Raw genomic sequence first — 20,991 nt, 5'->3', positions numbered from 1 at the left:
TCTCTTTTGACACATTGAAAAAAGCATTCATAGCAAACAATGACGATTCACGTGACGCGTCGCCCGTCACGTGAATCGTCATTGTTGGCCTCAATAAAGTCCGGGTAAACAGGGACTGGCCTAAGGCCTCTGTCCTGTCTTTCCTTGCTCCCACTACCAAAGAAAGGATCTAATTTTCCCCCCTAGAAACCGTAGCATGGGAAAAAGGGTCAAGACAGGAGGCCAGAAACTCGGAATTTATCTCAACACTGTCCGTGCAGAGTGATTTTATATCACTTTGTACGTACAACAGTCCGTTCCCCTTCCTCTTCTCTATGCCTGCCCCCTCTCCGAAAAAGGAATAAGACCAGTACTGCTACGCCTGTTTCTGACCCCAGCAGCTGACTTCAATAGAAGAACCCGCTGCACGGATTCCAAAAGTCGTTCAAAACTATAATTGAACACTGCGGATATATGTAATTGGGTTTGATATTGTGATATTGTGATATATATATGTGAAAGTGGAATATAGAGAATAATGTATGGTGATGATTTGATATGAAATCTTGAGACAAGTAGGATCAGGAAAGAAGTCGATAAGTTCGGTCGGATATTATACGGTCTCAGGCGTTTGATTTATCCAGCTAGGCACGGCAGAGAACGCTATCGGGTCGGAACACAGACGATCATTCTGGGGACAGGACAGGTCTGTTATAATATTTCATTTTCTCGGTCAGAAAGTTGAATTTAGATTTCAAGATACGGTGAGAGAATTCGGTATAATATAGAAGTTTCATCGGCTCATCTGTAGTATAAAGCTGGGAGAAATAGGATAAGGATTGGTAACGCAACTGTGTGGAATCTTTCTTAAAGGTTTTTTATACTATTCTCTTTTTTTTTCCTGAAGGCTACGTAGTCTAGTTTTAATTTTACTCTCTTTTTCCTTGTACGGAACAGCGAGATGGAAACGACTGCTACAACAACTGCTCCGGCCAGTAATACTACTGGTTCAGGACCAGGGATATTTATTAGTGAGAGTATGGTGGATAACAGTGGAAGTGCGGGTTCTAATGGGAATACGCATCAGATGGCTAAGTTAAGAAGAGACTCTATTGCTCATTCTCAGGGAATAGGTGGTGTTTCATGGGGGTCGCTTACGATCAGTTCGTGGCTACGAGATGAAGTTATGATCCATGCTCAGTCGTACGGAAAGGATCATGGATCTCTTTCTATAAATGGCCACATCAACGTTAATGGGAACAGCAGCGGCCATGGTAGAGCATATCCGATCAACGTACAAAATTCGAATGACTTCTTGGGAAAACATGGTAATGGGAATGTTGGTGGTGGTAAGAGCCCCTTGGACCTTACAAAATTTGCCTCTCCTCCTGGTTCATCAGGTGCTTATTTGCCCAATCTTGAGAAACAATACTGCAAGGATTATAGCTGCTGTGGCCAACTGCTTCCTAGTTTGCACGACCTCTTAAGGCATTATGAAGAAGCTCATATTGCCACTTCTCCAGGAAGCCATAGCAACGGTCTCCCCTCTCACCATAACAACCATGGCCATGTTCATCACCCTATGAACCCAAATATGGTCGGAGTCAATATGAACTTCAATCTGCAATCAGCTGCTCATGCCTCTTCAAATAACGGTAACCATCATTCTCAATCTAATAACACCAGCTCTGCAGCCATGTCAAACGCAAATTCCAGCCATTCTAATTCGCATTTGCATTCTCATCTAAATCAGCACGCCAGTGGTTCGCTAGCGTCAAATAACATGCATGGCCAACTGAGAAGTGGACCAGACCATCATAATCATGCCATGCAACAGGAACATCTGTCTTCTAACGGTGTAAATTATCAGCAGCGGAAGGCTATATTATCGCAGCAACGGATGCAGCAGCAACATCAAAGTAATAATAATACCAATAACATTAATGATAACAATAACAATAACGGCAACAATAACAACACTATAAACGGGTCTCAGCACCCAAGAAAGTCTGATCACCGTCTACTTCAATCGGGAAGTGGTTTAACTGGATCTGGTCAATCTCAAAGCAAAGTACCGCGGGGCTCACAGATTAATACCTCGTCATCCAGTTCAAACCTGACTTCTTTGTCTCAGTCTGGCCAATCATCCGCTTCCACTAATCAACTGCATTTGAATGGGGGTTTCGTGGATGCAGTTTCGACAAATGAAGTGTTTCTACAATCGAAACATTCCCAGCCATCATCATCTAGAAATGTTTCTAATTTCAACTCATACTCTACGAAATCTCATCAAACAATGGTCCAGCCAGCTAGCAAGCGGTCTTTACCTTTGGGATCTGGTTTGGATCTTGATTACATGGAAGCGGGGGTTATTTCTGGATTAAACGATAGTTCTCTTGGAGGGGTCATGGGCTTTGGTTCGATTGATCCTCTTTCGCACAACGTCCCGCTAACAAATACTAATCAACTAGGACTCTCAAAAAAATCCAAGAAGTTGACTAATTCCCACATGAAAATGAAGGGTATTGGAAGGCAGGATAGTGACTCAGGTTTGCTTGGAGATCATGAATCCGGGGTAGTTATTGGTGAAGATGATGATGATGACGATGAAGTTGTCGATGAAGATGAAGATGATGAAGATGATCATGATGATGAAGATAACGTTTTGTCCAGTAGAAAACAACAGGGTTACATTGATGATCCAGCTAGAAGACTTTACGTGATGGATCACGAGGAGCATAAACCGTTCAAATGTCCAGTGATAGGATGTGACAAGACGTACAAGAATCAAAATGGTTTGAAGTATCACAAACTGCATGGTCATCAGAACCAAAAATTACATGAAAACCCAGATGGCACTTTCAGCATAATAGATCCAGAATCTAATGAACCTTATCCTGATGGAATGGGTATGGAAAATGACAAACCTTACCGCTGTGAAGTCTGTGGAAAGAGATATAAGAATTTGAATGGTCTTAAATATCATAGAGGGCATAGCACACATTGATCGAAGAGCATCGGCATTGTTTCTTTCTAATTATGTGTCATTCCAATGCCTATGTTTGTGCTTTATGGCCTCTTATCTAATTCTGTCAGCATGTGTAACCAGATAATTGTTCTCGTCTTCATGTTTTTTGTTTCTCCGTTCGATTTTCTTAGGTTGCTTCCTTTTTTGAATAATATGATCCTTTGATTTAAAGGCCGTTGTAAATCCCCTTCATCTTCATTTTCATTTTCATTTTGTTTTATTCCGTCTTATTACATACAAGTATACATCATCAAAAGGTATTCCTTACTTTCTGTTGTATTCTATCGTTATAAGCTGCAGTCCGTTAAAACTCAGTGGACTTCATACCTCTATATATTTATCTGTCGTTTTGTATACTAAATAGGATTCTGGAGCGTTGGAAAAATCAAGATTATATTTAAAGCTTTCGCTAGTATTTTAAGGTAAAGAATATATGTAAGCATGAAGTGAACAGCTGCCGTTGCAAAACAAAGAAGTTGAAAAGCGTCACTCCCCGATAGCAAGCTATAAATTAATGAAGATAAACGTATCCATTCCACTTCAGGCAGCAAGATGGTTTTCTTATTTGCTTATACTTATATGCATTGAGATTATCTTCATTTTACCATTATCGAATCTTTTATGGATAGATTTTATCAATAGGTTGATTCCAAACAACAGAATGCATGTTATACCTTTGAGCAACATGGCTAATTCTTGGACAGTTCCATTTGATTTGCGGGTCATTGCCAATGTTACATCAACTAAAGAGAATGAAATACGATCAGACATACCTTTAGATGTTACCTTAAATTTGGGGATTTATTGTACTTCTCACCGACCAATTGAGGCCGTGACTTTATCAATAGATGACAATCCCAGAAAGTTACCTCTTGTATGTTTTGATAACTTGAATTTTCTCTCTTCAAGATTCAATGGGTTCGATTCAGTGTCAAAAACTGTCAAGAAAGATGTCATCAATGACTTTAAGTTTGGATTTCCTGTAAATCCTGATAACAAGAGGATCAGGATAGATTTAAAGGACTATACTGAGGACTACCTTTTAAGTTACATCAATGTCCAATTTTCAGTGAAATATACCGGATTCCGAAAGTTTTTACTAAGCTGGAGAAGAACTTGTCATCTATTGGGCACTTTATTATTTGCTAGTTTGATTTCTAGTTGCTTCCTATTATCTTTTACTGGTGTCTTCAGCTATATTGTAATGGCATAAAACAGACACTCAAGTAGTTTTATTCTAACTCACATCTCATCCTGATGTTAAACAGTCATACTCTGTTGAATTGTTGTATTTGGAAAAATGCGAATTTTTAATGATAATAGAGTTTCTATTGACTTTGATTGTTCAAATGACTTGATGCATTAAAAAAGTAAAATTAGGAAAGTACGAAACACATATATACAAAAGTTTCTACTTATAATTTGATATTGCTAGTAGGCCCTTGTTCAAAGAATGGTTTTGGTAAAAACCAGGGTCTAACTCCATGTAAATAAGGTTGTTTCCGTTAACCTTCTCAAACTCGACAAATTCCTTCATAGTAAGATTGAAAGTGTATATTACTTTTATCAACTTGGTCAGTCTAGTGATCAATTTCATCCTTTCAACAGCCGTAACAGGGTTATAGTCTTGCTGGTTGATTATTTTTTCATCCATGATATCAGACGATCCCGTGAATGTGTCACCTTCGAAAAGCTGATTGAGTTCTATTTGTGGGATCGTATTTTCTTTCTCCTTCGAGATTTCGTTGTCGTAAACCTTGGTCACAGAGTCCTCAACAAGATTCAACTGCTGAAGTTCCTCAATGGTAGGTGCTAGAGAGTCAAAATCAAATCCATCTAGCAGTGTGTCATTTGCGATGCCGAATGGATTCGGTAAAGGTTTATCATAGGGTTTGGTGCTTTTAACTCCCCACTTCTTATTGAAATCTTGGATTTTATCCAGTAAGTTCTTCCTTTGTATGGCCTGAGAGTTCACCGTTACAGTTTTGAACACATATCTGATGGGTTGCTTCTGTACGATATCTTTGCTAAATTTTGACTCAGGTGGGGCCATAAGCTTCCGTTTCTTAGTAGTTTCGGTGTCTGAATTGTTTATGATATGAGATCGGGATTGCTGTGACAGTTTGTACAAAAGGTCCTCCGAAGATTCTGATCTTGATGAGGTCGATGCAACAGATGATACGGTGCTATACATAGATATCATCTCTTGAGTATCAAAGGTATCTGTTGTGCTACCTGAAGCTACACTATCCCTCCTTTTGCTTGCCGATGATGGCTTTGGAGGTAGTTCTGGTTTACTTTTCGAAAAACTAGACAACAGAGCCCCAAAGCCAAATTTGGGTCCACTTTCCTGCTTCAAGTTTTCACTTTCTGCAGTGTCATTGCTGTGGAGACTTGATGTGCTGGAAGAGCTATCGTTTCTTATTGATCCATTCTCTCTTTTATTTTTGTTTTTTTGAGCGATCATTATAGCTGCTCTGCTTACTAGCTCATCAGACACGTCAAAGGGATATTTCCCTCTATGAATAACAACACCCGGCCGGATATTGGTCATCCGTGACATATTATTGAACAATGCGGTGTTGTTGACATTTTTGTTATTTGCTTCTGCATGCATACACTGGCTTACGAGTAGGAGGTCTTCTTCATACAATGGTTCTTGACGCTCTAGTATTAACCTATTATTGGTATGGAAAAATAATACCGTTTTCTCATCAACTAATTCAGTGTAGTCACAGTTCAAAACGTTAATAATTTGCCAAACCTCTTTATTTATGGCATAGAATTTATGTTTGATGGCATGAATCTGATCCGTTGAAAGATCTTTATCCGGGAGTATTTTGAACACGAGTAATTTATGAAAAAGAATGCTTATGATGTGGAAGTCAGTATCAACAGACAGTAGATTCCATAACTCGTCGATAATAGTAGTAACCACCCGTTTACGATGAGTGACAGGGATGACACTCCACACATTGAAGAGACACAACAAACCGACTAATTGAGAATCAACATTGAAAGTTTTCAAGGTTCCAAAAATACCATCAGTCCAATCATTCCATGACATAACTTCGATAAATTTGGGGAGTGTGTCAAAATGGAATGTATAAAACTGAAATATTATATTGAATATAATATTAGCCATCCATGAATCATAAGCTGATATAACGGAAGACGCGTTTAAAAACTGCTTTTCTTGGTATGAAAAGAAGCTTATTAATAAACTTTTATCCATAGAAGTGTTATGAAAGAACCCTATTAAGGATCTGATGCATTCTATGATTCTGACAACTTGAAACTTGGTGAAGATAAAATTGATGATCTTCTCTCGACCAACATTAATTTGGTTGGGATTCGAAGTTGTTGCATTTTTCAGAAGTGCAGCCTCATGCTTGTCTTGTTTGTCTTGGATCTTGATGAACCTTGAAAGCCTTTCTAAGTCTGCCTTCAAAGAATTTGAGCAAATATGAGAAATTATAGGACAACCGGGGAAATTCTCTGGTTCCAATTTTTTTAGCCCTGACTCATGATGTATATTAAGTATAATGTACCAATAATGAAACAAGAAGGTGGTAAGAACCTGAGGATTCTGTAGGTATGAGATCATGATGGGGAAAGCTTTTTTTGTTTCTTGTGTCATAACATCACCATATTCAGTATTACCAAACTCTTCTATGATGTCCTGTGTATACTTAGATTGAGGTACACCTTCATCAAGAATAGCAAATTGCTTACTTCTGCAAGGTAGTAAACTCACTCCTTCTATATTTTTTATGTCAAATCTTCCTCTGGAAATGAACTTCACAACTTCGAAGTCATAGTGTAGTTCATCATTCAAATAGCATAATGCAAATGCAATGATTTTACCTATTAACGGTGTTAATAGTGCAGTATAACGTTTTAGAAACTGTAGAATGGTAGACTCAGTATTGGTGTTTGCCATTTGAGCAGCTGTATTTCTTACCTCTAAAAGGTCCGCCCTTTTTCTAGAGTTTAAAACCAACCTGTTGGTCACCCATCGTACAGTTAAAAGTAAGTGGTACGAATAAATTTCACGGTCTTTGTCAGTGGAGGTAGTGGTTAGTGCAGTAAGTGTAATAATTCTGCTGATACATTCGAGTGAAACTGAGATTGCATCTATTGTAAGAGGCGTATTAGTGGTTTCTGATATAAGATCTGAGTTTAAGAAATTGAGTAAAGTTAACCACCACTGAGTCAGTACATCTTGTTTAGGCCTGTTACGTAGTTCTTCTTCTGAGGATACTTCAATAAGTGGTTCCAGTTTACGTAATAGCGATAATAAATTCAATCGGAGGAAATTCGTCACCACTTTCAATTGTGACACAGACAACCCATGGTCAGGTCCGTGACCAATAGAACCCGAAGAGGCTGTGAGGTTAATGAATTTATTCAAAGAATTCAAAAGATGCATATCTTGCCTGCCAGTATCCATGTTAAATCTGTCTGTTCTTGATTTCTTTTACTGTTGGTTCTCAAAGTGTTCTATCTCAATTAATTGGTAACTTTCTTAGGTTACTGGCTGAAAGGTCGTTCAAAAGAGGATTTTATAACTCTAACCGCATGTACGAAACCTTTCCCCAAGCACGTAAGGCAACTATCGAACGAATAAAATGTTTTCTGAGATCTAAATTTGGGTCAGAACTGGAGAATCTACTTTTGTTCCCAGAGACAGAAAGATTTCAAAACACAGACGTCAGAGCTTTTGGCAATCCCTTATGAAATGTGAAATAATCAAAGCGAACGTTTTACACCAGGTGTTGATACAATCACTAGGGCTTCTCACAATAATACAATTGGATTTGGTCCCACTGCTATTCTCTTGTCTCTACACAAAATACTGAATGAATATAGAAACAAACTTTATATATTTTATGTGAACTTAAAGGATCTCAGATCTTAGAAATTCTTATATTGAAACGGAATGAAAAATCTTTGTATACTAAAAACAACAAGAATCTATTAGTAACACATGTAATAACATCAAATTCAACGCCATTTCCCATCACATTAGAACGCACACAGCCCAAGAGTTTACCATGTAATGAATTTATCAAAAAGTGCTGCCTGGCACTTCCTTTTTCCACCCTGCGAACATGGATTACTTGCTGCTACCTTCACGTGACCTTGGTTTTCGATAAATTCGCCAAAAATATTTCAAAGAAAAAAAGTTAAAAAGGTTTTACTTTAAAAGTTGACAAGATAGCATCACTAATGTCGGTCTTGAAGAGGTATCTCGAACGCCTTGTAAGGGTACTACTCGGCAAGACGTATTACTGACATTATAGTTTGCAAAATACTTAGTGTGGGAGGGTTTTTTTCAGTCTTTCACATCTAGAGATATATAATTTGAGACTGATTATCAGTGTGATATTCTGAGCTTACGAAATTCACGAAAGGTTTACTGTACTTGCTCACATTGTCATACAAGCTCTAAGTTTTCTGAGACCTATACATAAATCCGCATATATGAATGACCATTTTGTTAAGCGGCCAAAGCTAGAGCTTTCCGATCCTTCTGAGCCGTTAACGCAGAAGGATGTAATAGCGTTCCAAAAAGAGGCATTGTTCAGATGTTTGAATAAGTGGAGAGTCAAAGCTAACCAGCTTGTAGAAGAGAATGAGGTTTTAGCGGCTGGGCTTTCGAAGACCACCGAGTCGGTTTCTGGATGCTGTTCATCTATAGTCGTATTGGCTAGATCTGTGGTTGAGGACTGCAGCGATGAGCAGGACAAACGCTTTTTACAACAACTCATCAATACTGAGGATGAGCATACCCTTACACAGATAATCAGCAATAACAGTGCTAGGATATGCGAACTAATACTGAAGACCAGTGGATCTAACATCTCTGATAACATCGGTAGACTACAGGAGCTAGAATCGCTCACTTTGACTTTACAGAAGCTGTTGAAATCCTCTGAAAATAAGCTGAAGAAGGCTACCGAATATTATGAGAATATAATTGCTCAGTATGATAGACAGGACAGTGAAAGTGTTTCTCGTGTGTTTAACACTGCTGATGATGATAGCAATGTAAAGAAAGAGAAGCAATCTTCGACTGGCGCAAGCTCTGTGAATGACGAGTCAAATGATAACTCAGACAAATCCCAATCTAATAAAGAAAGTGCAGTATCTCAGGCTCACCACGAAATTGAAATAAATGACTTGAATACTCAAATCTCCGTCTTGGAGGCTACGGTAAAGGAATTAACGGAATGGAAAAATCAAAATGAAAGAGAACTTTCGGAACTACGACAAACAGTAGCATCTAATAAATCAGCGCTTTCTAACAACCAACTTCAATCTAATTCGCAACATCAACCAGATGCTTCAGTTACTAATGAAAAAATCAGTTCCTTAACTAAACAGAATGAACAGTTACAACAGATTAATGAAGGCTACTTAACCAAGTTTCAACAACTATCCGCGGATAGAGAAATATTCAACAATAAACTTACCTCAGAGTTTAATTTAGCACAGGAGACCCTTAAAAAGCACAATGCTTCTCTAGAGAAAGATTTAGTTAGGATCAGAACAATTCGTGATGAATTATTGGCCAAAGTTTCTCTTTTGGAGGCACAAAAGACCAAATCTGAGATGTTAGAGGATTTAGAAAAGTCATTGAATATCCAACAAGAACAACTACAAAAGTTTGAATCCAGAAGTTCAGAAAATGCGTCCCAAGATGCATTAATGAAAGAATTACAGGATCTCGAAAAGGCCTTCAGAGAGGTGTCACATCTTTCAAACAAAAAGTATGCTGCATACCTGAACCAAGAATCTGTTTTAAGTAAATTGACAGTTGAAAAGACAAAGGCCAGCGAAAAATATTTTGCTGCAATGAGATCCAAAGATGCTATAATGATAGAAAACAAAAATCTTTCTAAAAATTTGAACAAATCAAACGAGCTCATCGTTCAATTGAAGGACCTTGAAAAGACGTTACAACAGAAGATCGTAAACGTTCACATGCAGTTGAGCCTATCCCAAGAGAATGAGAAGAGGGTCAAAGAATCTAACAAAGAAACTTCAATGAAGATAGTGGAATTGACATCTGAGAATAATAAATTGAAAAAATCAACAGAACGTCTTGAATCAGAAACCAGAAATCTAATCGGAACTAAGACTGAGCTCGAATCTAAAATCAAGGACAAAGATATCGAAAACAAGCAGCTGAAGATCAAGGTTTCCAGTGCTGAAGCCAAGTCAAAGAAATTATACAAGACATTACTCTCTAATGGTGGTGACAATGGTGCTCTAGCCGAAGAGTTAGAGAATTTCCGTACTATAATCTACTGTTCATTATGTTCCAAAAATTGGAAGAATACTGCCCTCAAGACTTGCGGTCATGTGTTTTGCGATGTTTGCTGCAAAGAAAGATTAGCTGCTAGGATGAGAAAATGTCCTACATGTAACAAACCTTTCTCATCTAACGATTTACTATCCATACATTTATGAACGAGTCTTATTCCGCATTCTATCAGGGTGCATCTTGGAAAACAAGGCCGTTTATTTTCAAACGGTAAACACGCCTGTCTTCTTAGAATGGTATATATTTTTTGAAAATGCCTTATCCATCCTTACCCCCTTGACCCCACAGTTTGACTTATATACATTTTTCATTGTATATATTATCTATGTAACATTATTCTAATATATCGCTTGTAAATACCTAATTCGGTAGTTCTGATTAAAAAATCAACAAAATTCAAAGTCTGACATTTAATCGACTACTGCGATGAGATAAAGAAATCACAGGACTATTCTCATAGTAACGGCTCTCTATATATATAAGGTGGGACACACAAGAGCAGAAGCGGTAATACTAAGTATTAGTCGTCCGCTTAAAATTTTTGGTAGCGTCTCTAAAAGTACTGAACTGTCCTTTATTATCTCTAAGGTTTTTCCGGGTCGCACAAGAGCTCTCGGTAAGATGTCATTGTCAGTGCAGCTTCCTACCGCTAAGAAGCTAACAAAAAAAAATGATCCATTGCATATTATTAAAACTAGAAGTCAGACACACTGCAGACCAGCGACTATCGCAGGACCGATGGTTAGGTACTCTAAGCTTGCATTTAGACAAACATGTCGTCAATACGACGTCGATATCGTGTACACTCCGATGATCTTGGCTAGAGAATTCGTTAGAAACGGACACGCACGTATGGCTGACTTTACCACATGTGACGAGGATTCGCCCCTGATTGTTCAAGTAGGTGTAAACAATGTTCCCGATCTTTTAAAGTTTACTGAAATGGTCTATCCATATTGTGATGGGATTGGTATTAATTGTGGGTGTCCCATTCGTGAACAAGTTAGGGAAGGTATCGGTTCTGCGTTGATTTACAATGGGGAACTATTATGTGATATGGTAAAAGCTGTCAAAGATAAATATAGGGACTCTGTAAGATTGGAGACTAAGATCAGAATTCACGACGATGTTAAAGACACTGTTAAATTGTGCGATGATTTATGCGAAGCTGGTGTAGATTGGATAACAGTTCATGGCAGAACGAGAACAACAAGATCGTCGGTACCTGTAAACTTAGATGCAATCAAATTCATTAGAGAGAACATGAAATACCAGGATGTTCCACTGGTAGCAAACGGAGATTGTTTCACTCTTAATGATTGCTATCGTATATCTGAATACACAAAAGTTGATGGCGTTATGGCTGTGCGAGGCTTACTATGCAATCCTGCATTATTCGACGGCTATGATAAGTGTCCATGGGGTGCTGTAGAGCTATTTGTTCATTATGCAATGCAATTTGGCGGACTGCCGTACCAATTGTTGCAACATCATCTATACACTATGCTGGAAAATATGGGGTTAGACAAACTGTTATTAAAAGAACTCATGGAGATAAAAAATACAGCTCATCTAATAGACTGGCTCGATGAGATGTTTGTTCTAAAGCGGAAAGGTGACCCAGGATTTTCCAAAGTAGTTGAGATGCCGTTCAGAGACTCTCAACCAAAGATCTGATCAAGTTTTTTTTAGTGGGATCTCCTTTGACGACCATCTCATCCATTGAACATTATATAATTTTTGTAATGCTTTCAAATATTACGATTAGCATCAGCTAACCTCAGTTAGATAGTGACTGGTTCTGTTGAGTGTCTTTTGCTTATAATAGCCAGCGGCTCTTGTATGTGCCCTAATTTACATGTCCTGTAGTAAACCCGGGTAAATATTTTCAGTTTATAAATTCAATATCAAAATTTCTAGTAGTTCATTCACAAGTTTGTTAAAGTATTGACCATAACAATAAATACGATCAAAAAAATGAAGCTCCAACCTAGGAACCAGCTTTTTTATTCTGTGTTGTTCCTCGAAGTTGTAAGAAAAGTCATGACTTCAGGTCTGTAAGATTCGTTTCCTGTTTGAGTGATAATATAGACTAGCTTAAAAGTTCAGCTGAACTTTGCATATTCGTACAGTAAAAGGCCTCGAGAATGCATTTTTGCTAGTACTGTTTTTTCATTACAGATATTATGAAAGAGGCATTTCATACCAGTAAAATAGTCTTGTGCATTGGTGGTAAATTGGAGTTTAAAGGATGATACTTTTTAAAATCTTCGCCAGTCTATTGAGAACAGAATCGTGCCCTGCAAGGCATTGTTTTAAGACCATCCCACGAATTGATTTTTGTGAGTGGAAGAATTTTGGGCCTTGATTTTGAACCGTTTTGGTTTCAGGTCTTGTAGGTTTCAGGTCTTCTGCTGTTGGGGTCTTTTAATGTAATGAGTGATTGGTATTTAAATTGTCATAGTTACACTGAATCAGCTCCCAATATACCAAACCAATTATGTAAAGATAACCTTGTCTAGTCGTAGTAAAATAATGAGCACATGAACTACATGTAGTATGTATTACTGATGAGCATTCTAACCAACAGATTTTGTGACCCCCCTACTGTCCAAAGATGTTAGTTAAGAGGAACAATTTAACAATGATTATGGATTATGGAATTTATCTTGTAATACAAAATCGATCAATAGAAATTTATTAGAAGGTATATTTATATATGTGATTGTACGTTGAATAAAATACTACTTCCTTTAAGCTTCGTCTTCGTCAACGACAACGGTGTGCAAACCCTTAGCGGAGGCAACGACGACTGGTTCGACGTAGGAGAACAATGGGTTCTTGGCGTCTTCTTCTTCGTTTCTTCTTCTAGAGATTCTCAATCTCAATCTGAATGGAACACCCTTGATACCTCTCTTCCAGATCTCTTGGTTCAACTTTGGGTCTAATCTGACATCGTCGGTACCCATGTGCAACTTGGCGAACTTCTTAATTTCCTTCACAGCCTTTGGGGCTCTCTTCTTGAAGGAAACACCGTGCAACTGTAATTATAACAAAAATCGAAATTTTTGAACTAGTTAGTAAAAAATTGGATCTCATATTATTCGAATTACCAAATGGTGGGAGCAATTGGAAAATACCTGTTCAAGATACTGTACTGTTAAGATGTTGGAAAAAAAAAGGAACATTGATCATAAGTAAAATACAGTGCGTATTCACCGATAATGTCGTCTCTTAATCGCCTGTTTCACTCGGATAAAAATCAATCATCAATATTCAAATTATTTCACATTGATAAACAAATAACCCATCTTTTCAACATTATATTCCAGAAACAAACTTAGCGTTTTCACAAGGACGTATAGCATGGTGTATATTTTCTCCACATTCTAATGATATCAAAATAAACTAAATAGACTTCATCTCCGGTCTTTAATATCCACATATTCTCCCAAAGTATCTCCATTGTGTGCAAACTTACATGCAATGTTGCATTCAAATACAGTATATGATCTTTAAACTCCCCTTCTCATTGCTCTTATCCACTTTGGTATCTATTGTGTAATTTCACTTCGAAATTTTGTTTCATCATTGGTAAAAGCTAACATACTCTTTTGTGCATGTTGATGGTGTATTCACGAGTAACGACGTCTTTCAAACCGGCCATTTTGTATTCGATAGTTCCTCAGTGTACTGCTTCGTTCTTCTCTATTAAGAACCAACACACAAATCAAATAAACAGTATCGTAAACGCCTATTAACATTCAGAAACCTCTAATTTCACCACTTACAATATAGCTTATTTCTCAGTATCCAAATAATATTTCATCGAAAATCAACACTTTCTCTCTGGTACTGGAGGGAATAGACTAGGCACTAGGCTGGAGCAAGGCAGCCAGTGGTGGGTGAAACGCCTAGTATGTCCAAACCTGGCTGGGTGGCTGCCCAGGCTGGTTCCAGTAGACGGAGGAATGCCTGCACTCTGGACAAGGAATGGTTGCCGGCTGGGGTGTAGAGCTAGAAAGGTGAATTGGCATCCTAGGCAGAGTGGGTAAACCTGTCATCGGAGGCCGCCGGGCGTTGTCAAGCGAGGTTCCTCAGGCCTGTATCATTGCTTCCCACACACAACATGTCCTAGAAATGTTTGTGTCATTCGAAGTGCGAAATGCGGAATGAAAGTTTCCTATTATAGAAAATGAAAACATAAAACTATTTTACATCAGAGTGCACGGATGTTACAGTGGAACAAATGAAGCCTCACGAATGTACGGATGTTATAACAGTCCCGTATATAGACTATTATGGTCAAACTGGTGATGAATGTTGTTAATGAAAGAATCTCCATCTGTACATCGAATACACAGTGAATTCATAATATAAATCGAGAGAAATTTACTCCTGAGCAGGGTCGATTGATACATTATTACAAGCTGAGAACTTCGCAGTGGCTCAATTGATTAGTTGCCGATTGTATAGCTGGTAAAACTTTGATTTATTCAACAGCTTTCAGCCACTGTTTGAATATGAGTGATGAGTTGTACAGAAAAACCCAAAACAGGATATACAGCATGCAAGAGACACTGCTGAATAGTTCTAGGGAGTCCAAACAGGCCCGAGATCAGGATACGGGTAAAATCGGATCATCATCATCAGAAGAAGCAGTTGCTGCACCGGCTAATACACAGAATGTTGCAGATGAAAGTTCCCAAACAGGGGAACCTGAAAACAACACTACCCTTGAAACTGCAGCTCCAGACAGCAAACCTGAAGATGACGAAGACGAAATAGACGTAAACTCTAAATCTGTCCTTGAATATACAGAGAAGAATTACGCACTACAGCGGCGCCCTTTGGCCACCTTGGAGTACGACTCCATGAGAGTTGGTGTTTTTCCTGGGGATCCGAAATTGGAAGCCCTTCCATTCCCTTATAATTTCAAGACCATCAGATCTCCGAGACCTTTTATTCCAAGGATGTCTCATAACCATATCAACTCAATCCTTACAATACAGATCGATTCCATATATTTACAACAAGTGGCCCGTAGTGAGAACATACGGTACCAAAACCGAGAGATATGGGGCACAGATATATATACCGACGATTCGGATATTATATTAGTACTTCAACACTGTGGAGTTTTGCCATTTTCTGAACCATTGGATCAAAACAGCAATGGCAAGCCATCCAATGTTCACTCTTTGAAAACTAAATTGAGAAGAACTCCTACAAATATGTCGGACCAAAATAGTGTGACAGGAGCAATCCCAGAACGTGAAATTCCATTTGCGATCAAAGTGGACATCCTAATGTTACCACCTCTTCAAGGTTATGCGTCATCCACGAGAAATAATATCACATCCAGAGAATGGACAGGGCAAGTCCATGACGGTTTGTCGTTCGGAATTTTCCATGTTGATATTGTGGTGATGGACAACACATTAAATGAGATACAACAATCTGACAAGACTAAGTCACTAAAGTGGTAACGCTGCATCAAGAAAAAGGCCAGCAGCCGGTATCTTCCGTCCCCCAATATATTTTCTTTCGTCATGTGTCTCGTACAAGTGACGAGAAAGTTGACTTAAATCGGTTATGTGCAAGCCGTGCGTACTGCATCGATGCGTGCCGAAAAGAATATGTACATTTGTATATGTAAAAGCGTTGTGTATAGATTACTCAACAATGTAATATCATAATAATAACTACCATTATCTCCACTGCCATGCAAACCTTCTAAACATAGAGGTCTGATATATATGCTATTTTATACGTCCCTGCAACCTTCTTTTAAATTGGTTGAAGGTTCCTTCTATTCTTTTAGTGACATTCAATAAGATTAATAATTGGGAAAAAGATTTGAAAAGACCGACCATAAGAGAAGTGTTCGAGACGTTAACGGCTACAAAGTGACCCATAAGACCCTGAATCTTGTTTCTTGGTATACTTAAAGATTAGGTTAGAGTAAGGGTCTCACTGATTCTAACTTCTGGGTGACTTTTTACCCCTGGTTTTACATTTTACATTATTGTTTGTTACCTGTTTTGAAACTTGCACCTGTTTCTCTATTAACCACCCCCCAAGCTTTGAATTCAGAGCTTGTTACACTGAAAAGGCATTTAATATCATTTCACCACGGGCCATCCGAGTGTCTCGTGTGATATGTCTACTGATATGGCGTTTCGAACCCGCTCCCAGGGTAGTACTGGAAGCTCCGGCAGCTTAAAGCGTTCGGTTAAAAAATTTATGGGGAAACTTATGCGTACCGTTAAACATGTTGCACACGAGACTTTGGACGATAGTGATACAGACTACGATTATGGAACTGTTGATAATATGTTTATCGGACCAGTAACTGCTGAGAACAATAAAGCTGACTGTAACCGTCCACAAAACTTACAAAATGATGCTATACATGAGAACAGACTGAGCAGCAACTCCGAGACTCTGGCATTCAGATCAGAAACGGACGGCTATTCAGCCGATACTAGTGAAGCTGCTAACTGCGATGAATGCATACAGGATTTTGAATCTTTTGACCCTGTTGAAGAGTGCGCGAAGCTACGACAACGTCAACCTGATGGCGTCCCCTTCATTAAAGGTCCTGAAATCTGGGAAAAAAGAAGACAGCTTTGGCTGAAAGTGACGCCCGAAAACACTTTGGCTCACTCAGAGAAGTCAAGAGCAATGTTTTCAGATATCAGCCCAAAGAAATATGGGCCTATCTATAAACGTTTGGTTATGGAAGACGCACATCTAAGGAAAAACCTAAACCTTCAAGATGTCATTAAAGTTATAGACGCTGGTTGGGTGGAAACATCAAAATGGGACCGTGCTGCCCAAGGCGCTGCATGAAAAGAATTAACAGCGTATGCACATTAGCGACGCTAACTTACCATTATTAGCAATAACAAACATGCCTACAGCTTTCAAAACTGATAAAAAGGATGAAATGTGTTATGCTACTTTTTTCTTCTTCTAGCTAATAATCGAACTTTTATATGCATCCAGCATGTCAATATGTATAATCATTTTTACTTCTTTTATTCATAATTTGCATAAGCTACCCTTCATTTGATTCATCTTCCAGGATTTTTATGGTACCTTCCAATATTCGTATGTCTCTATCTATCAATTCAGCCCAATTCTGTAAATCCCCATCATTCAGAGCACAGGCATTATATTTCTCATATAATCTAATCAATGGTGTTACACCTTTCTCTTTAAATTTCTTATCGTGCAGCTCTTTAAGCTTCTTTAGCTGTACATCCTTTATATACTCGTCATTGCCTTCGATCTCTTTCAATATTTCACTTCCAACTGTATCAGTTTTCGATTTGATTAATTGATTCAACAAAGTCCGTTCATTTGACATCATACAGTCATATCAAAATTAACCTGAGGGTAAGCTCTGCCTAGAATATGAACAGTTTCCCTACCATTGTCTGTACCAATCCTTTCATGCAAACCATTCCCTAAAATAAGCTCTTCTCTTTTCCCTTTCTTGTAACGATCTTGAACTTTTTTAAATAATAACATGAACTTTGATATTGTTTAAGGTATTGACTTTGACGAAAGTAAAAATAAACCATATGTTGGCACTATCCGACAGGCTACACTCGATAGTACCATATACCTGGTCATTATTCTGACTTCATGCACCATGCTCACGACTAGACGTATATCGAGTACCGTGCTTGAAGATGTTCAATGTCTCGGTCGATTGAGTTCATGGGATAAGACCGTTGTGATTAGGAAGAATGGCGACTTCGATATATATACCAATGAGGGATTGCACACCTATAGAAAACTGTGGAATGAACCAATACTAGATATGGGTTACTCAGAGGCATTGTCTACCTTGTTTGTCCAATGTGAGCAGAGTTTGGTTTTATTTAACGTAGGAAACATGGAACAGTACGACAAGATTATTGACAGAAGGGGAATACTGAAGTTCTGGTGTTTAGAAAACCGCTGCGATAATGAAATAGATCAGAAGACAGTGGTGGTGATTCTGCTCAATACGAAGGTACCGAGGCTGAAGATATTCATTTGGGTTTCGAGGAAGTTTTCCAAAGTGGTTGAAATACAATTATCTTCAAAACGTGAAACCATTGCGTCCGTCGCTCTTGTAGACCAAGGTGCTGTGATCGCCACCAACCATGGCATTTATATTTGGAAGACTGGCAGCAGTGTTTTGACTAGTATTGACAGCGTTGTAACGCCAAAATGGTCTGCTTCTCTATCTGCGTCACTCAAGGTTCTACATAATTCGGTGGACGGTACCACAAGAAATGATAACGAATCACTCACTGAATCCCATACCTGGTCTTCTATAGCGAATTTATGGTCATCTGATAGAAGACGAACACGATCGTGCCGGGCATTGAGGTACCTTTTCGGACCAAACCATAATGTCTGTATTTTACTAGATGGTCAATCTCAGAGATTACTGGAGTTACAATCATCAGACGAAGGCTTATTCTATTTGAAAGCTCTGCCATACGACCATTTCTTCCAAGTTAATTTTGATTTCAACGCTTGCGAATACTTGGGATCGAATTTCATTGTGCTATATAATACTTCCACGATATGGGTAGTAGATTATGAGCAAGGTTTCGAGTACCTTAAAGTGAGAGTTACTGATGGTATCAAAAGAGTTTTCCAACAAAGCCCGGTGGAGATAATGGTATGGACTTTATCTGATGTTATTGAAATCTATAGAATTGACGTAGATGAGGACTTAGATATGAAGACTGATACTTTAGGTGGGTCAATGTTTGATTTGAATCTCGAAACTCTTGAGAAAAGAATAGTGTTTTATAAAAGCATTCTTAAGTCAAACTATATTTCTTCAATGAACATAACAGACGATGATAGCGAGACGAGAATCTCGTATACTATGAAGTTAAGAGATTTGTATATCGTCTATGCACTACAAATCTTTGATAAAGCGCAAAAATTGCATTCTAAAGGTGAGAAGATCGGATTGAATGCCAATACGACAAATATATATGAGAAAATGAGCTATCAGATATTCCGAATATTTCTTCAGTTCCTTGCTCCCCCTGTACTGATAATATCCTTCTGTTTCCCTGACAATTGTGAAATTATTCGTCGTAAATTCGCTATCAAAAACCAATTTTTTAGAGAGACATCTACGGAGCTGTCAGCTGCACTCATCAGGAAGGGTTTCTTACCATATTTGACTGAAACAAGAAGGCATGTGAAGAATATATCCAAAGAAAAAGACACGTATTGGTCATACAATGATGTTTCATTGAAACTCACTTTGTCATTTTTTGAGAGTCATAATCAAGCTGAACTTTCCGTCGCCAATATACTCACCATAATTGATACTACTCTCTTTGAGATGTATGTTAAATACAACAGATCGATGGTCGGACCATTGGTTAGAGTGGATAATAACTGCGACTTTGATACTGTGGAGGAAATTTTAAACAAGGAGAACATGGTTCATGAACTTATAGATTTTTATTATTTTAACAATGAACACAGAAAGGCGTTGGACCTGCTAACGGAAATTTTGGATCGCACTGGTGATTTGAAACCTGGAATAAAAACATTGGTGATCGAATACCTCAAGAATCTTGAATTCACGGATTTGGATCTTGTATTCCAATACTCGGACTATTTGTTAGAAAAATTCCCTGATGAATCATTTGACATTATCATGTTATTATTTCTACGTCCTTTGCCATTTAGCAAAGAGCTTGATCACCAGAGAATATATGAATACATAGACAGCAAACGATCGGATCTGTCACTTTCATATCTAGAATTTGTCGTCGGTGAATTACAATCCTCAGAAACGGTGATTTTCTGTACACTCTTGAAACGTTACCTAGAGCACATCAACAACTCTAGCACTGTAAGAAAGCTACATGCTGTTTTGAAATCGTCAAAAAATTATGACGCAAAACGTGTGTTGAAAATACTTCGGAATGCTATGAATGGCTATGACAACATCAATTCTTTAGAATTAAGAGCTTTAAAATACATCACAGTATACCCAATCAATATGTTAGGAGATCATCAGACGGCGTTAACAATATTGTGGGGAGAGCTCCATGATTACCAGCAGAGTTCAGACTACTGTAATACAGTCTACCAGAATGATAATGATGCAGGCACCTTATTGTTAATGGAGTTTTTGGATAAGATCATCGTTTTTGACAATGGACATAAAAAGCCTCAGTTCCTCAAACTGTTTCTGATTGAGCATGGATCTAAACTACAGAGCGACAAGGTGCTTTTGAAACTTCCGGAGGATATGCCAATCGCTGACTTGTCTAGTTTCTTCCACATGGAATTGAAAAAGAATACAGCCGAACAAAACCAGCTCAAACTACTGAAGGACATTTTGTATTCTGAGTTGACTAAGGCAAATTTCAAACTTGCTAATGTGTTAAGTGAATTTTTCATATTTTCGGAGGAAAGAAAATGTCCTATTTGTGGGAAGCTTTTAAAAAATACATCCGCAGACTCATTAGCTATCATGACATACAGAAATAAAACGTATGTTATGTATTCAAGCTGTGCCAAAAAGTTACAGGCAAAGATTAAACACGATGAAGAACCATTTAACGCCAAACGGATTCCATTATTATCTGAGCTACTTTGAAAATCA

At 38.2% G+C, this 20,991-nt stretch overlaps 10 protein-coding genes and 1 non-coding gene across 11 annotated transcripts; 8 read left to right on the top strand and 3 right to left on the bottom strand.

Moving 5' to 3' along the window:
- Positions 1–940: 940 nt before the first annotated feature.
- SFP1 (zinc-coordinating transcription factor SFP1) lies at positions 941–2,986 on the top strand (the record flags this gene model as incomplete). The annotated part of the gene is made up of 1 exon (XM_451668.1): positions 941–2,986. One exon carries the CDS (start codon positions 941–943, stop codon positions 2,984–2,986), a length of 2,046 nt encoding a protein of 681 aa, XP_451668.1.
- Positions 2,987–3,521: 535 nt separating this feature from the next.
- Positions 3,522–4,220, top strand: SEI1 (seipin; the record flags this gene model as incomplete). The annotated part of the gene is made up of 1 exon (XM_451667.1): positions 3,522–4,220. The coding sequence occupies one exon, from the start codon at positions 3,522–3,524 to the stop codon at positions 4,218–4,220; it is 699 nt and encodes a 232-aa protein (XP_451667.1).
- A 198-nt stretch (positions 4,221–4,418) lies between these two features.
- Positions 4,419–7,460, bottom strand: AHK1 (Ahk1p; the record flags this gene model as incomplete). The annotated part of the gene is made up of 1 exon (XM_451666.1): positions 4,419–7,460. One exon carries the CDS (start codon positions 7,458–7,460, stop codon positions 4,419–4,421), a length of 3,042 nt encoding a protein of 1,013 aa, XP_451666.1.
- Positions 7,461–8,494: 1,034 nt separating this feature from the next.
- BRE1 (E3 ubiquitin-protein ligase BRE1) lies at positions 8,495–10,486 on the top strand (the record flags this gene model as incomplete). The annotated part of the gene is made up of 1 exon (XM_451665.1): positions 8,495–10,486. The coding sequence occupies one exon, from the start codon at positions 8,495–8,497 to the stop codon at positions 10,484–10,486; it is 1,992 nt and encodes a 663-aa protein (XP_451665.1).
- Positions 10,487–10,961: 475 nt separating this feature from the next.
- Positions 10,962–12,017, top strand: DUS4 (tRNA dihydrouridine synthase; the record flags this gene model as incomplete). Its single annotated transcript, XM_451664.1, has 1 exon — positions 10,962–12,017. One exon carries the CDS (start codon positions 10,962–10,964, stop codon positions 12,015–12,017), a length of 1,056 nt encoding a protein of 351 aa, XP_451664.1.
- Positions 12,018–12,571: 554 nt separating this feature from the next.
- SNR63 lies at positions 12,572–12,831 on the top strand. The gene has a single exon (XR_002633559.1). It is a non-coding gene; the product is annotated as a snR63 (small nucleolar RNA).
- Positions 12,832–13,093: 262 nt separating this feature from the next.
- On the bottom strand, positions 13,094–14,007 carry RPL31B (60S ribosomal protein eL31; the record flags this gene model as incomplete). The annotated part of the gene is made up of 2 exons (XM_451663.1): positions 13,094–13,381; positions 13,951–14,007. 2 exons carry the CDS (start codon positions 14,005–14,007, stop codon positions 13,094–13,096), a joined length of 345 nt encoding a protein of 114 aa, XP_451663.1.
- Positions 14,008–14,863: 856 nt separating this feature from the next.
- RXT3 (Rxt3p) lies at positions 14,864–15,829 on the top strand (the record flags this gene model as incomplete). The annotated part of the gene is made up of 1 exon (XM_451662.1): positions 14,864–15,829. One exon carries the CDS (start codon positions 14,864–14,866, stop codon positions 15,827–15,829), a length of 966 nt encoding a protein of 321 aa, XP_451662.1.
- A 673-nt stretch (positions 15,830–16,502) lies between these two features.
- GAG1 (Gag1p) lies at positions 16,503–17,195 on the top strand (the record flags this gene model as incomplete). Its single annotated transcript, XM_451661.1, has 1 exon — positions 16,503–17,195. One exon carries the CDS (start codon positions 16,503–16,505, stop codon positions 17,193–17,195), a length of 693 nt encoding a protein of 230 aa, XP_451661.1.
- A 208-nt stretch (positions 17,196–17,403) lies between these two features.
- BLS1 (Bls1p) lies at positions 17,404–17,718 on the bottom strand (the record flags this gene model as incomplete). The annotated part of the gene is made up of 1 exon (XM_451660.1): positions 17,404–17,718. One exon carries the CDS (start codon positions 17,716–17,718, stop codon positions 17,404–17,406), a length of 315 nt encoding a protein of 104 aa, XP_451660.1.
- Positions 17,719–18,003: 285 nt separating this feature from the next.
- Positions 18,004–20,985, top strand: VAM6 (Vam6p; the record flags this gene model as incomplete). Its single annotated transcript, XM_451659.1, has 1 exon — positions 18,004–20,985. One exon carries the CDS (start codon positions 18,004–18,006, stop codon positions 20,983–20,985), a length of 2,982 nt encoding a protein of 993 aa, XP_451659.1.
- Positions 20,986–20,991: the final 6 nt, after the last annotated feature.

This window comes from Kluyveromyces lactis (genome assembly GCF_000002515.2).
Source record: "Kluyveromyces lactis strain NRRL Y-1140 chromosome B complete sequence".
NCBI classification, from domain to species: Eukaryota; Fungi; Ascomycota; class Saccharomycetes; order Saccharomycetales; family Saccharomycetaceae; genus Kluyveromyces; species Kluyveromyces lactis.
This window is presented reverse-complemented; position numbering and strand designations above follow the sequence as displayed.